At 55.0% G+C, this 16721-nt stretch overlaps 1 protein-coding gene across 4 annotated transcripts in view; it reads right to left on the bottom strand.

Moving 5' to 3' along the window:
• The window catches only part of MYO18B (myosin XVIIIB), a 249673-nt gene that overhangs the window by 164308 nt on the left and 68644 nt on the right, over nucleotides 1-16721 (bottom strand). For all 4 annotated transcript variants that reach the window (XR_011505408.1, XR_011505409.1, XM_070516286.1 and 1 more), the window contains exons 13-17: nucleotides 15738-15911; nucleotides 12117-12207; nucleotides 10500-10692; nucleotides 7153-7233; nucleotides 5053-5200 (exon numbers count right to left, since the gene is read on the bottom strand). Coding sequence is in view for 2 of the 4 variants with exons in the window: in XM_070516286.1 (XP_070372387.1) it covers nucleotides 5053-5200; nucleotides 7153-7233; nucleotides 10500-10692; nucleotides 12117-12207; nucleotides 15738-15911 (687 nt within the window). In the remaining 2 variants the exon portion in view is untranslated. The remainder of the gene's footprint in view (nucleotides 1-5052; nucleotides 5201-7152; nucleotides 7234-10499; nucleotides 10693-12116; nucleotides 12208-15737; nucleotides 15912-16721) is intronic.

Raw genomic sequence — 16721 nt, 5'->3', positions numbered from 1 at the left:
TGAGCCCCCACCAGCCTCTGCCGGACACGCATGATGTCATTCAGTCCTCACTCTGGTCCGTGGCATGAGCGTCTCCAGGCTGGTTTCCAGAAGGTGACACTGAGGTTCAGAGACATGAGATGGCTTGGTTAAAGTTGCACAGCACATTGGGGCAGAGCCAGGATGAGGACACAGGTCTGCCGGCCCCAAAGCCTGTCCCCTCCAGGGTGGTGGCCCAGTACATGGAGATGCCACGTTTCCCAGGAACCGTCCTGGGAAAGAGTCCCCGGGAGGCAGGCCTCCCCACCCCCTCCTCCCTCCTTCCTCCTGGAGGGGGTTTCACACCCGTTTTGTTCATCCAAGCACTTCACAGGCTGCTTTTGCCGTCAGGAGCTCCCAGGAACGTCTGTAAGACAGAGCCTCACCCAGCATCTCTCTTGTGGCTTCAGCGCCATCACCTCCCCCAGGAGCCTGACCCCCAGACTGGGGCTCCTCCACCCCCCTCTGCCCCGGGCATTCACCCGCCACGGCTGCGTTGCGAATGCCTGTCACCTGACCGTCCACTGGGCCTGGGCTCCGTGAGGGCGGCCCCAGCCCCCTGCTCGGCCCACCGCCCAGCAAACGCACCTTAGGTGCCAGGGGACAGTCAGTGCTGGGTTACCCAGAAACCCCACGCGCTCTGCTTGATGGAACGTCCTCATTAACTCAGAGCTCATCAGAAAACCCTAGAGGCAAAACACCTTTTTATTTTTTACCCAGAATGTCTGAGTTAATGTGTGTGTCTCCGTCAGCAGCAAAAGAGATATACTAGCATCTCTCCGCTGGGGACGGAGAGCCTCCGAGCTCGGGGTGTCTGGGGCGAGCACCTCACGGGAAAAGAAGAGGGGGCCCCAAATCTACCCGGACCCCCTCCTGCCCCAGCTACACCCCGCAAGACGCCTTCTGCCTCTGCCTCCGCTCTTTGTCTCTTTTGCCTAAAAGTCAGGATCCAGACGCATTCCCTCTGAGACGTGCGTTCATGCGATTCTGGGTCACTGGGTTTTCCCATATCCGTCTATGCTGCATCAGGCATGCGCTGCACCCCTCATCGTGCCGGGGGCTGTGGACACAGAGGGGACCAGACAGCCCCCCGCCGTCACGGAGCCCACCTTCCCGTGAGGGTGAAGGCGTGACGTCCGAGGGGGTGGCTGCAGCGGGGAAGAGAAAGCGAGTGGGGAAGGGAGACGGGCAGGGGGACGGAGGGGGCGGTTTATTCTTTTACGCAGGGTGGTCGGCAGGCCCCCCAGGAGGCGAGGGAGTGAGTGGTGCTGAAACGTGGCGGAAGAGCGTCCCAGGCAGAAGGAACTGCCAGTGCAAGGGCCCTGAGGTGGGAGCGTGCTTGGGGTGTTCAAGGGGCACCAAAGAGAGCTGTGTGGTTGGGACGGAGCAAGGGAGGAGCAGGGCGGGGCAAGTGGCAGATACCCACAGAGGCCGTGCCGTGTCCCAGGCCCCGGGAGACAGCAGGGGACAACAGCAGGTGCGCCCTGCACCCTCGGGGGCTACAGGGTCATCGGGGAACCGGAGCAAGTAAAGCACAGAGATAACGGAACATTCCAGAGCCCAGAAAGGGCCTTGAAGGACAGACCAGGGAGCTGTGGGGGGACAGCTGCAGACAGGGGTCAGGAAGGGCTCTAAGGGGGAGCAATGGACAATCACTCTGCCTGAGGAGGATGTGCTAAGGCTTCTTGGCACCCATTAGCTCTTCTGTTCTCGCACGAGTCCCGGAGGTGGGTGTGGCCATTTTACAGACAGAGGCCGCGGCTTCCCAGAAGTCACACACATCACAGCGCAGCCATGGAGGAGGGATCCCAGGCAGGTCTCTGGGGTCTGAGGCCTGGGCTTGTGGATCTGGGTGAGCTCCCTCTTCCATCACCACCCCCCCAAATCCCTCCCTTGCTGGGCCCTGGTGTCATTCCCTGAGGAGGGGGACCCTCTCACAGCCTGGAGAGGGGCCAGGGGTCTGCCTGGCCTTTGGAGGGAGGCCTCCCAGGGGCACCGTCCCCTCTGTTCTCAGTGCCTACAGGGCCCTGATCAGTCGTTGGCCGCTCCGAGGCCTCAGTGACCCCACTGTAGAGGGGAAGTGGAGCCCACAATGCTTGGCTTGGGCTAAGAGCTCCTCTATCTTCATTCACCGGCTGGTAAAGGGGCAGACATACTGCAGAGAACAGAGGTGACCTTCAGAGGACAGAAGTATCATTGCCAGAGTCCAGATGAGCCCCAGGACCCTTGGGGGTGAGGGACGCCCAGGCTGCATTATGACTTTCCTGGGCCCTAGACACTTGCATTCATGGGCCCCTTCCTCCATAAAAAAAAAATATTAAAAATTACATTTCATGACTGTGCTGATATAAAAACAGATTCATATTAATCATACATAAAGACTTTGTCTTAGTTTGCACCCATAACAAACTACCTTGAGGGTTTAAACAACAGAAATTTATTCTCTCACAGCTCTGGAGGCTGGAAGTCCAAGATCGGGGGGTCCCAGGGTTGGTTTCATTCCCAGGCCTCGCTCCTTAGCTTGCAGACGGCCGCCGGACCCCTGTGTCTTTCCTCTGTGCATGTCCGTGTCCTAACCTCTTCTTATATGGACAGTAGTCACATTAAATTAGGACCCACCCCAAGGACCTCAGCTAACCTTATGACCTCTTTAAAGACCCTGTCTTCGAATGCAGTGACATTCTGAAGTACTGGGGGTCAGGACGTCAACATATAAATTGGGAGGGGGAGGGGGCAATTTGGCCCATAGCATATATATATGAAAACACTGTATTTGACCTCAAAGTTCATTTTTTGTCCTGCTTTGAACAGAAATGAAAATATTTTTATGGGCCCCTAACAGCACGGGGAGCCCCAAACCCTGCCCCTCCTGTGCCTGGCAGAGAGGCTCGCCCTGGGCCAGTCGCTCGCACAGCCAAGCTCTCTGGAAATAATCCGGGCAGCAGAGCTCTGAGCTGGGTCCAAGGAGAGCTGCTGGAACCAGCAGATGATGCTGTTGCTTAGAAAATCTCATCCCGATTCGAGCACAGGAACGCTCCTTGAATGTCCCAGACAGAGGACTCAGTGGGTCCCTCCCCAGGGTGGAGGACGCTGCCATCGCCAGCCCGGTGGACAGCAGCACTGAGCTGTCATACATCTTTCTCCAACTTTTCTCCCAATTTTTATAAACCACTCCAGTCACACGTTCACCCGGATGCGCCACTGAAATTGCACCTGTCTTGATCTCCAATGACCTCCACGAAGCCACATCAATGACCATTCTTCAGCCACGCCTCACCTGACCCCACGGCAGCACTGAAATCACTTGGTCCCTCCCTTCTCCTACGGCGTCCAGGATGCCACACACCCCCGGCATCCCTCCTCCCTCCCTGGCCACTCCTCCTTAGTCTCCTTTGCTGGTCACTCGCCTTGTCCTTGACCCCTTGACATTGGAATGTCCTGGGGCTGAGTCCTTGCCCATCTTCTCTGCCGACCCTCAATAGCGACCTCAACCAGAATCGTGGTCCTCAATCTCCTTCTTCCAGATCCACTTGTCTTATCATCCATCTCCCCTGCCAGAACATCAGTTCCCCGGGTTGGGGGGAAATATTTGTTTTGTTCCGGGACGTATCTCCCGGCCTACGACAGTGGCGGCTCCATATTAGGTGGTCCATAAATATTTGTTGAATGAATGGGCCCAGGTCCTGACGGCCAAGCCGTAAGATCTCGGTGTATCTACCTTCGTAAATGTCTTAGGGCACCCGTTGGGGTTGGGATCACAAGAGGTTTAGATCCAGACCCAGCGTGTTGTGAATCTGACACTGACACACCCCCTCAGGGTGATCTTGGACAAGCACGTCCAGAAGCATCTCTCTGGAGCTCCGTTTCCTCCTCTTGGGGGGTAAGAATATCGACCTCCGAATGTGTGACAGAATTCGTCTAGACGATATACACAAAGCTCTGTGCACGGGGCCCTGCGTGGAGTACAGACAGTGTCCCTCCACCTCCTCAAATGACAAGGATAATATTCCTCTTCGCCATCAGCAGCCCCACCTCATCACCAACACTCGGCAGCCAATAGCGGAGCCCCCCATGTACATCCTCTCACCCAACCGTCGTAGCACAAATTCCGGTGAAGCGGGTCCCCACCCACGTTGTTCAAGGACACCACCTGAGACTTTGCGAGGTTCGCTCAGGGTCACGTTGATGAAGGTACGGCCGGTTGGACTTGAACTTGGGGCCGACTGATGCCAGATCCCATGGCTTCTGATCTTGATCCAGCTCGTGCCTCCATCTCCCCTCCCCTCCTCCCTCCCACCAACACAACCCATCACCACGTGCCGTGGATCCTACCCCCTAAATCCCTCCCGAGTCAGCCCACCATCCCAGGACCAGGCCAGCTCCTCCCTCACCCCGCTGGTCACCTTCCTGCCATGTCTCCACACTGGAGGCCGGGTGAACTTTCCAGAACATGCATCTGGCCGTGTCTCCCGCTGCTTAGAACCCACGGCTTCTCAACGCTCTGGGATTAAGACCAATGTTTTCCGCACAGTTTGCAAAGGCCTCTGCAGCCTGAGCCCAGACAACAACTCCATCTTGTCCTGCACCGTGTTCCCCCTTCTTTGTTGGATTTACCCACGTACATCTCTGCCGAGTGCCCCCTGGTCCCCCGAGAAATTAAGTCTGCCTGATGCACACGGCCAAGCGCCACAGTCTGTCATCTCAGGCTCACTGGACACGTATGTGCTTATCTGTTAGCTTCTCCATGGCCTCATCCCCCATCCTCTCCCCTGGAGGACTCGGGCCACATCAGGTTGGTTCACCACTGCATAGCAATGTACCCAGCACACAGTAGCTGCTCCGTACGTTTGTTGAATACACGAATGAATAACAGAAATGAATAAAGGCACACAGGTACACGCACAGACGTTTTTGCACTCAGACCCTCCCCTCCTCCAGTGCAGGCCTTGTCAGGGCTTTTTCTGCAACTGACAAGGACAGATTCCAACTCCCAGGCTGGACTCAGCATCCTTCCCCCCCCCCCTATTTCGTTACCGTCAGCCCCAGCTCCTTTCTTCTCGAAGGCAGCACAGAGACGCTCGAGCACCACGCTGTCACTCGAGCCCTCCACCCGGACCTCCTCATCCAGGACCCAGAAAAGGCCCCCCGCATCCTCAGTGCTTCCTCCAGCTGGTAAGCGGACCTGGCGGGAAACCCAGGACATGTTAAGGAGCCCTGATCGCTGATGGAGGCCAGTCCCCGGCTTCTCTTCCCACCTGTGGGAGTCAGGAATCTGAGTCCCAGGCGTCACGACTCAGATGTGGCAGCCCCGATCCACATTCCTGCTCACCCCCAGATTCTCAGTGTCGAAACCACAAAACTAACAACCTCTCAGTTACAAGAGGTCCAAATCCTGCCTCTGTCCTCACTTCCTGTGTGACCTTGGGTAACTTACTGCACCTCTCTGGGCCTCATGTCCTCCTATGCAAAAGGGAGGCTGGGCACACCTTCCTCAGAGGACCATAGCGAGGATTTAACAAGAGGAAGCACTCTGTAAATTACACGTTTCTAGATACACACAGGCTGCAGGGTATATCTCTGCACAGCCAAACACAAAAGGATTCATTCTATCTGCGTTTCCTCTTAGAAGTCTTTATTTTTTAAACTAAAATCTTGAGAGGAAAAAAAAGTGCCCAAAGAACATTTTAGAGGAGAAGGTGAGCTTGGTTCAACAGCGCAGGCACGGAATTTTAAATCTAGCCACGAGCTGGGTTTCAAACAGTCAGGGACCACTGAGGAAACCTGTCGCTCTGCGGCTGGAAAGCAGAGAAGGGCCTGGAGAGTCTGAAGGGCTTATTCAAGGGCCCACAGTGAGGTGGCCCTTGAACAACCCAAAAAGGCGCCGAGTGGCCCTGGAGGAAATGAGGTGCGTCCCAGGACGCATGGGACCAGGGGCTTCCCAGGACGTGAGGATTTCCGTGCTAAAAGCAGCAAGTGCCAGGCAAACCAGGACAGCTGGTCCCCTAGCTCAGAAACATTGCTCCACCCCACTCAGAGGCCCAGAGAAGAGAAGGACACGTCCAGGGTCCCAGGAGAGGCACAGGGGCAGAACCGGAACTGGACCCCGTACCCTGAGCCTTCCACCTTGGCCCTCTTTACTGGGGTTGAAATCAACAGCCAGCCCGCCCTCAGAAGGCAGCCGTCCCCAGCCCCTGCCCAGGCGTCCTGGGGACACCAGGGCCCTTCCTTCTTCCTGCTGCCTGGGCCGTCCCTTCCAGGGAGGCGGAACCCCCCCGAGAGGTGACAACAGGAGAAGGAGCAGGTAACAGTCAGCGGGGCTTGCGGACGAGGGGGCTCTGCGGGCACAGGTGCAGCCCGCCGTGAGCCAAGGCTGGAACGCAGCCCAGCCGACAGGAGACGAGGGACGAGGAAAAGGCAGCCTGTGCTGTCGAATGCAGGAGCAAGGCCACCTGCAGGACGCGCCCGGCGCTCTCTGTGCCAGATCTCGTGGACATTCACGGCAACCCTGGGGGCTACGATTGGTCCCATTTTGGAAAGGAGAAAACTGAGGCTCTGAGAGGTGGAGTGACATACCCAAAGTCCCCAAGACTGGATGGGAGCCTGGCGAGTGAAGTGAAATGGCCCGGGGCTGTTCTGGGAGAGGGGTGAGCCGAGCTGCAGGTCGGGGGTCAGCACAGTGCATTCTCGGGATGGAGAAAATGGGTAAAGACTCAGGTAACCCCCAGACTAGCACCTGCCTGCCTCCACGGGAGGTCGGGGGCCTGGAGCCAACACTGCCCCCTTTCTCCATCCCCTAGGGACACCTGACCTTTCCCGGCAAGAGCAACTGGTGGCCGCTGGGCCGGGCTGTGGATGCCCCTCGGCTCAGGCCCCAGGCTCCTGGCATGAGTGCGTTCTCAGATGCAGACTCGGACCTGGAGCCGAGCAGGGGCTCTCAGTGGAGGGATTTCAATATTCGTCGCCCAGGCCACACCTAGAGCAATCAGTGCAGAATCTGGGAGCATCTTTAAAAACCTCTGGGTGATCCTAGGTGCAGACGGCGTCAATAGTAGCTTAAAGGCTGAAGTCTGCCCGCATTTCTATAAAAAGCCTTCTTGGTGTCTGAGAGCCTGGGTTCCCGGGGCCCCGTGTTACCTGGGAGGGACTCTGATCCACCACGGCCACCGTGGTCCCTGGGGACGGCTCCGGAAGGTCAAACTGCACAGGGACACCTTCCTGGAAAGGCAGAGAAGATCAGCATTAGCTCCTTGCTGAGCTGAGCGGGGGAGAAAACTCCTGGAGGAGGAAAGAGACGTGAGGACTTTCATCCTTGCTCAGCTTTTCGTAAATTATTTTTTAAAATTACACTAAATATACTTAGCATAAAATTTACCATTTTAACCATGTTTAAGTGTTCAGTTCGGTGGCATTAAGCACATCCACCACGTTGTGCAGCCATCACCACCATCCCCCTCCTGAACTTTTCCATCTTCCCAAACTGAAACTTGGTACCCATTAAACCAGGACTCCCCATTCCCCATCCCCCAGCCACTGCGGACCACCATTCTACTTTCTGCCTCCAGGAATTTGACTGCTCCAAGTTCTCATATGAGCGAAATCACACAGTATTTGTCCCTTTGTGACTGGCTTATTTCACTGGGCATGTCTTCAAGGTTCATCTGTGTTGTAGCATGTCTCAGAATTTCCTTCCTTTTTAAGGGCTGAATAATATTCCACTGTGTGGCTAGACTATGTTTGTTTCTCTGTTCATCTGTGATGGACACTTGGGTTGCTTCCACCTTTTGGTGATTGTGACTAATGCTGCAATGAACATGTGTGAACACATATCTCTTCGAGACCTTGCTGTCAATTCTTTTGGGGATACACCAAGAAGTGGGATTTCTACGTCATACGGTAATTCTATTTTTAACTCTGAGAAAACACATACTGTTTTCCACAGTGGCTGCACCAGTTTACATTTCCACCAGTGGTGCATAAAGGCCCCAGTTTCTCCACGTCCCCACCAACACTTGTTATTTTCTCGTTTGGGGTTTTTTAATAATAACCATTCCGATGGGTGTGAGGCAAGATTTCATTGTGGCTTTGATTTGCATCCCCCTAATGATCAGTGAAGTTGAGCATCTTTTCATGTCCTTATTGGCCATTTGTATATCTTTTGGGGGGCAATACCCATTCAAGTCCTTTGCCCATTCTTTAATCGGGTTGTTTGTTTTTATCGTCACCCTTAGCCCCTGTCAGAGAAGAAAGGCTGTACACCAACATTCCAATAAATCCTGACAGTGTTCATCCTGCGAGGCTGTCGGCAACCAGAGTCAGAGCTTTACCAGGAACCAAGAATTCAGTCTAAACCTTTCTAACATTTATTGTGTGCTGGGCCGAGTGCTGAGTGCTGTGGGAGCCGGCACAAACTATAGATGAGAACAGATGCCATAGAAAAGCAACGAGAAATGTCCAGACAATGCTCCACACAAAGATGTTCATCACAGTGTTGATTATAATGGCTTAACCGTGGAAATAGCCCAGATGGCCAAAGGAGAGACAAGATCGAATCGGACACAAGCACTGAAACGCACGTTTATGAAGAGCTGTCTAAGTGGAGGGAGAAAATGTGATGGGCAGGATGCTGCGAGGGGAACAGCAGGCAACCAAACCGGGGGGACGGAAGGATCAGAAATCTGCAGGGGAGACAATGTCTGGAAAAATGACTCATATAAAATCAGAGAGCAGGGACAGGGGTGGCCTCTCGATGGTGAGGCGAAAGGAGATGGTGTTTTCTGCTTCTTGACACTGATGGACACTTTCCAGAATTTTTAATAAAGAACAGGTATTACTTTGATGATCAGAAATAAGTGAGATATTTTGGGAAAAAAATATGGTAGCTGTTCCCATAGGTTAAATGCCTAACACAGGTGCTTTCTATTCTGCTGCATTAAACGCTCAGACAGCCCCTCCGGCAGTGGGTGAAAATGATTATAAACGTAACCCCCCCTCCACGTCCCTGGATCCACACTCTTTGCACAGAGATGCTGCAGCCTCTCCCGCCAAGAAGCGGAACCTATTTCCCACCCTGAGTCAGGACCCGGCCCTGGACTTGCTGTCACCGATCGAATACAGCAGAAGTGACGCTGCCAGTCCCCAGTCTAGATGTCAAGGGGCCCGCACGCTTCTGCCCACTCTCTTGGAACCCTGCCCAGCGCCAAGAGAACAGCCTGGCCTGGCCTGCCGGAGGAGAGAACGGCCCCGGAGCACAGACGCGGTGTCCCAGCTGAGGCCCGCCTGGACCAGATCACGGCCACCTGACCCCAAACACATGAGGGTCCAGCCCAGACCATCAGAGCCACCTACCCAACCAGCATCTGAGCACAGGCACGAGAGCTCTCCCAGCCAGGACCAGAGAGCTACCCAGGCCACCCAGAGACTTGTGAGCAATAAGAGAATGTTATTTTTTAAACCACTATGTTTTGGGGTCATTTCTTATGTAGCATTGTTGAGGCAAACGTAACTGATACAGGAGTATAGCTATTTCTGTTTCACATGTGAAGAAATCTAGGCTCAGAGAGGGTGAGTGACTTTCCTAAGGCCACACAGCCCATAACTGACAGAGTTAGGGTCAGACCCCAGGTCTCATCAAGGTCATTTGTTTGAGAACTATCCATGTGGATGCCCATGTGTTGATTGCTGTGCAGGCTGCAAACAAAGAAATGACCATAACTTCAGTACCCATTATCCTACTGATGAGCAGCATGGTCATTTCTAATATTTTGGTATTAGCACTTGCTGGAGTCAAGAGGTCCCCACTCAGGGAGGAGGGAGAAAGTAGATATGGGGGCATCTGGGGACATTAGCAATGTTCTACCTTTTACCTGGATGGTAGATGCACAGGTGTGTTTGTCTGGGTAAATTCACCGAGCTGTACGCATCTGACTTATGCCCTTTCCTGTGTAAATGTTATATTTCAATTTAAACTTGATTTTTAATGAGAAAAGAAAGGCTGGCAGGCATGTGTCCATGTTTCCCAGAGAAACACAGAGTTCCCAGAAGCAGAACTGCATCTGTGACTTTTTAGCCACGTTCTGACCCGAAAGGTGTGCAAACCTGCGGTCTTCACCCCACAACGGAGCATGAAGCGCTTCCCACGCTGGGGAAGATGCAGGCTTACGGCTGGAGGAGGCTTCAGCTGGGGGAAGCGGCGACAAGGGACAGGTCGCCCCAAAGAAGGGACGGCTGTGGGAGCAAGGCCTGGGGAGCCCCACGTCCCTGGCATCTCTGGACCGTAGGGCGCAGGGGCCGTGGGTGGGGGCTGGGCGTCCCAGGAAGATGGGGCACAGAGGGCCTGGGGGGACCAGGCCTGGAGCTAAGGTTTCGTTCGCTGTGAGCCCAACAGGAGGAAGCCAACAGTTATGGGAGGACCGGCCCCGCCGTCCCCGTCTGCCTCCCGCCCGCCGTGAGCCCCGAGGAGGCCCCACCCCGCCAGGCCGGACCTCCCGGTGTCGCTCCAGCGCCGAGACAAAGGTCCGCCGGTGGAAGAGCAGCTGCAGGCGCTCGTGGGCGTAGTTGTGGCACAGCTCCTCGAAGGTGGCCGCCCGCTCCTTGCCCTGGTGCCGGGGGTTTTGAAAGCCAGGAGGGTCCACCACCGTGATGGAGGCCATGGAGAGGTGGTGGGAGGAGAGGGACCTGGGGAGAGAGACGACATGGAATCTTAGAGCCCCGCCTGTCTCGGCCCCCCACTCGCCCATCACAGCGATGGAGAAGCAGGCTGGGCGGATTTGGGGATCCAGCAGATCAAGTCTCCAAATCAGGCTCACCACTCACAGGCTGTGTGACTTTGGGCAAGTTACTTAACCTCTCTGAGCATGGCTTTCCCCAACTGTTAAATGATGGTAGGGATGAGTAGGGTGACCCAGGGGCTGCGACAAGAATGGGAGGAGTTGAAGTATGGAAATGGCCTCCCGTGGGCACAGCAGGCCTTCAGGAAATCTCTCTGCACCGGGCCCAGAGTGGAGAAATGATTTGCTTATGGCCATACAGCAAATCAGTTATAAAGTTAGGACTAGAGCCTCCTTTTCTCTCTTGGTAACACATACGACAGAAAAACAATTTTGTTCAGTGCCTCAGTTTACAAAGTTCTTTCAAGCTGTCACCTCCTGGGATCCTCTGATGACGGTTGGTGTGGCCAGAGCAGAGATTGGTGACATCCAAATGCAGGAGTTAAGGGACAGCCCCGTGTGGGCTCCAACTCTCACTCTGCCACAGAGGGGCTGCGTGTCTCGAGATAGTTGCCTGACTTCTCTGAGCCTCAGCTGTGAAAAGGTTAAGGATGGGGCCAGCTCAAAGACTGTGGAAAGGGTTGGATGTGACAAAGCATCCACGCTCTGAACACAGACCGGCCACACGGTCAGTGCCTGCAACGCTCTCTGTGATTATCAGCAGCAGCAGGAGCCACTACAGGTTTCGACGGCCCTGAGTTCAAACGGGAGCTCTTCTCCGTTACCTGCCAGGGGTTCCCATCTATAAAATGGGGCCAAGACGATTAGCCCCACACAGACACGGGTGAAGATTAAGTCCACTAACGTCCAGGAAGCCAGACGCCTCCTGGGTGCACGTCAAAGCTGGGGTGGAACACGTTCGTTCCACGGCTGCTGGCCCCAGGACCCACACAGCGCAGCAGCCGCCCCCGTGGGCTGATGGCCTCGCCGCCAGCAGTGCACTCCCACCTCCAGCACCCCTGCCTCCGCCCACAGGGACCCCCGTGGTTTCTAGATAACGTGTCTGTTCTCTCGGATGGTCCCTGCTCCATCAGCGCCAGAGCGAGTTGATTCTGCATCCGCAGCGACCCTGGAGAACCCGGCTGCTCCGTTGCCACGTCCTGGCCTCATCCCTTTAAAAGGATGCTGGAGCCCGATTACGCCTCCTGCTCCCCAGAGGAAGGGGAGGCTGGGGAGGCGAGGTGATCGCCTTGGGTGGCCAAGGCGAATTTAAACCCCACGCCATCTGGTTTGAAAACCCACTCTCTAGCTCAAAACCCTGCCCTGTACTTGGGCTCCTGCGTCCATCTGCAAAGAGGCCGACTTTGTGCCCAAGGAAAAGGTGGCCGTTACCTGTTGATAAGCGAGACCACGACAGCAAAGAGCTCCTGGTAGAGGCCCGAGGCCATCCCCTCCACACACTCTACGCCTGTCATCTTGAGCCCTGGGCGGGAAAAAGGGAACGGTCAGCATCCTGTGGTCAGGCCCTCGCCTGGGCCCAGGGACATCACTCCAGAGGCATCCCTACCTGCCTCAGATAACTGCCCTCCTTCACACACATCCCCCCACGGCTGAAATGACGCCCTCGTGTTCTTAAGACCAAGAACAAGTGTCTTATCAGGACCTAGAGGATCCTGGGTAACCTGGCCCTAGAGTCTCTCCAACATGCTCTCCTGCTCACCCCATGGGGCCCAGCCGTGTCACCTCCTTAGGGAAGCCTGCCTTGACCACTACCCCATGAGGCCAATTCCCAGCTCTACCTTGCTTCTTTTTTTTTTTTTTTTTGGCGAGGAAGATTAACCCTGAGCTAACGTCTGTTGCCAATCTTCCTCTTTTTTGCTTGAGGAAGATTTCCCTGAGCCAACATCTGTGCCAATCTATCTCCATTTTACATGTGGGACACCGCCACAGCATGTCCCAATGAGCGCTATTCAGGTCCGCATCCAGGGTCTGAACCTGCGAACCCCATCCCGCCAAAGCAGAGCAGGAGAACTCAACCACTCCACCACCAGGCGAGCCCCCTGCTTATTTTTAAAAAAATTAATTTTTTTATTGAGGTGTGATTGACATACAAACAGCTGTACCTCCCTATGCGGCAGACACATCCTGATGGGTTTGACGATCGGCATACGTCACTATAAGCAACGGCATAAGATAACCATCACCTCCAAACGTTTCCTCTCTCCCTGTTTGTGTGTGTACGTTTGTGATTGGAACGTTGAACGAAAGATCGACCCTCTTAAGAAGTGTGGGAGTACACGGCACGGGCTTGTTAACTAGCGCCTGCTGCACGGGAGACGGATCCCCCTCCTGACTCGTCTGCTCTCTGGGACTTGCTCAACGAAACTGTGTGCCTTTGATCAGTCTCTCCCGTTTCCCCGGCCCCCGGCCCCTGGTAACCGCCATTCTCCTCTCTGTTTCTGTGAGCTTGACTGCTGTAAATTCCTAACAGAAGCAGGATCCCGTAGTTTATTTCTCAGCCATAAAAAGGAAGGAAATCCTGCCATTTGCTACAATGTGGATGAGCTTGGCGGACATTATGCTGAGCTAAAAAGGCCAGACATGGAAGGACAGATCGACTCTGTTTTCATAGCACTGACCACAGCACATCTCTCCTGGTTACTTATGGACTGTGTCTCCCCACCCGGCTGGGAGCGCCCTGGGGATGGGGACGGTCTCTGGGTTTCTGGCTTTCAAACCCCCAGAGCGTGACAGGTAGCAGATCCTCAGCAAATGTTGGTTGTTCCCTCTTTTGGGAGGGACATTTGGCAATTTTATATCAAAAGCCATCAAAGGTTCATATACTTAGACTTAATAACCTTGCTCTTGGCTTTTATTCTAATAAAATATTCAGAGGAACAAAGATTTCTGGGGACATATGTTCTCCCGATTGTTGCTTAAATTGGCGAAAATCGCTTTTTCGAGACAACTTGAATATCCAACAATAGCAAATGGGTTAGCTAATTTGCAGTGCTCCGTGCAAAGGCACGCGGAAAGTCAGGTAGAGAAGAACACCGACTGAGATGGCAAAGCTCCGCCCCTGTAATGGTGGGAGGGATGAAAACCTTCGCAAACTATTATTATAGTTGTGGGCTCAATTTTGTTTAAACACACACGCTCGCTGGTCCCCCTGAAACAGCCTGCCTTGATTAGGGTGCATTGAACGAAGTCAGGTGAGGAGCCAGGAGACCAGATCACAAATCCTGACCCTTAGGTTTTGGTTCCGTCCCCAGAATTGAAAACAGCGTCCAAATCTGCCGGCACTGGCACCTGGAGAAATCGTTGTGCTGGTACATTGCAGGCAGCCTGCTGCCCCCCAAAGCACTCCCCATCCCTCTTCTAACTCCACCCCCACCCTGGGCCGTTGCTAGGCAACCCACGGCCTCCCAGCATCTCCTGAACCCGCTGGTCCCCTGCCTGCTTAACCTCCACCCCGGAGACCTTGGCCTGAGAGGTTGACTCGGCCTCACAAAGCAGTGTGTGCTCGACTCTGTGCTTGTGTGTGTGTGGTGGCTGTGCACATTTGCCTGGGGGGAGAGTGTCTGTGTCCATGGAGGTGGTATGTGTCTTGAACGTGTTTGCGAATGTGTGTGTTGTATGCACGCGTCTGTGCATGTGTGGTGTGTATCCATGGCCACGTGTTTGGTGTTTGTGTGTGTGCATGTGCGTGCACGTAGGTGCCTGTGTGTGCATGTCTGTGTCCTTTTGTGTGGTGCCTGTATAGGTCTGTGCACATGTGTGCAAGTGTGTGGTGTGTGTCTGTGCAATTATATGTGTGTGTGTGTGTTGTGTGTGTCTGTGCACATGAGCATGCCGTGTGCGTGGTTGTGCACATGTGCGTCCCTGTATATGCACACGTGTGTGTGTGTGTGTGTCAGAGGACAGCTACATCTAGAGCTGGAAGGAAGGACACAAAAGGCCAGTGACATCAGCCATCAAGCCAAAGTCCCTGGAACATGGAGCAGCTCCAAGGACCCAAGGGGCCTCTAAGAGCTTTGCCCCAAAACCAGGACTCACCACAGTCCCGCCCACTACCCCCAGGCTGTGGTCTCCGGGAGAGCTCCCCTTAGAGTGCACTTGGAGACCCCCGGGCTCACAAGACGCCCCTGCCCCGCCTTGTGCAGCCAAGCGTCTGGCCTGCAGTGGCTGCAGACATGGGGCCCAGCAGACCCCAGGAGGTGCGGCTCCAACTCCTCCTGCCTTCCCCACGTCAGTTCAAAGCAACCGCATTCCTCCGCTGCCCAGGCCGAAATCCTGGAAGCCGACCTGGTCCCTCGCTTCCCCCAGGACCCACGCCATCCTCTGTGATTGTAAACCAGACCTTGAATGTGTCCACCTCGCCCCGTCTCTTCCACCACTTCCCTTGTCCACCCACCACCCCTCTGACCAGGGTGACTTGGTTAGGTTCCTAATGGCTCTCCCCTCTCCCACTCATTCTGCAATCTTCCTCCAGGCTGAGCTTCAGAAAGAACAAGTCAAGTCATACCATTCCCCTGCTTACACCCCTCCACGGCTTCTCATCGGTGTGAGCCTAAAAACTCCAGTTGACAGACTACTCCATGAGCTGACCCCATCTCACTCTCCAACCTCATCTCCTACTGCCCTCCTAGCCCCTCCGGCCATCCTGCCCCATTTCTGTTCCTCACACTGGAAGGCTAGTCTTCTCCCTACAGAGCAGGGGCCCAGCATATGGGAAAGTGTTGGCCCCTTGGGGCTGCCGACAATGTCCCCTCTCGGCAGCACAGTGCCCCCCGCCAGGTTTCAGTAGCCTTTGCAATCGCTGGACGGACCATGAGCACCTGTGCAGGTGGGCCCATGGCCAGTCCCACTAGCAGTGGCCTCCCTCGCTCCGACAATGTCCACTTATGGTAGAGCCTCAATACATCCCTGACGGACGGGTGAGAGAACGCTGGAGTGCCCCAGGGGCTGGCCCAGCGGGGACCCGGCCCACCCGGGGAGGTAGCAGCGTGGTACCTGAGCTGGTCTCCTCGTCCTCAAGGCCCCGCCGGTTCGGCCCACTCGTCACCTGCTCGATGATCTGTCGCAGGTGGTGCTTGAAGGTGGCCGTGTTCAGCTCCTCATACTCACAGCCCAGGGCCTCGGCTGCACGGTTCGCCCACTCGAACCGCATGAACTGCTTCCGGCCCACTGCACAGGGACAAAGCAGACGCTGGCGGTGAGGTCCCGGGGATGGGCCGGGTGGGCCTCCAAGGGGACCTCAGAGAATCTCTCCACCTCCCAACTTCGGCAGGAGCCTGAACAACTGCCCGGGCCCGGGCCTGGGCCCTGGGGGATGACCCCCGGGTGATGGCCCCAAGGCAGGGCTCAGCTTTCTGGAGCAGACACGTTTATTCCTATTCCCTGCCATTTGCATTGTCCCCTTTTTGGAAGCAATCAAAATGATCATGGGGAACACGCTAATTGTGGAATTGGGGAATGGTTAGTAAAAGTAGGATTTATCCACCCACATACCCGTTTCTCTCTCCATCCACCCATTCACCACCTGCTGCCACCCGCCCACCTACCCATTCAGCTACCTACCTAGCCACACGTCCAACCGTCTAACCCCCCATCCACTTCTTCAGTACAGAGTTACTGAGCTCCTGCTATGTGACAGGCACTGTGTTAGCCGCTGGGGAATCTGGGATGAGCAAGACAGACAGGGTGTCTGTCCTCAAGGACCTTACAGTCTATTGAGGGACTGAGACAATAAACAAGTAAACAAATAGATAAATAAGACTCTCAGGCGATAAGGAGACCCCTCCTCTAAGGAGAAAATCGAACCGGGTGACGAGATCAAGAGAAACCGATGGAGTTGCTAGGGATCTACGGTGGTCAGAGAGGGCTCTGTCTGAGGACATGATGTTGTTGGAACCGGGTTATGAAAGGTGAGAAGGAGCTGGCCACATAAAGAACCAAGGAAGAGCTTTAGCGGTAGAAGGAGGAGGCAGTGCAAAG

This window comes from Equus asinus, chromosome 8 (assembly GCF_041296235.1).
Source record: "Equus asinus isolate D_3611 breed Donkey chromosome 8, EquAss-T2T_v2, whole genome shotgun sequence".
In the NCBI taxonomy this organism is placed as follows: domain Eukaryota; kingdom Metazoa; phylum Chordata; class Mammalia; order Perissodactyla; family Equidae; genus Equus; species Equus asinus.
Note: the sequence above shows the minus strand (reverse complement) of the source record. Positions and strands in the feature narration are given on the sequence as shown.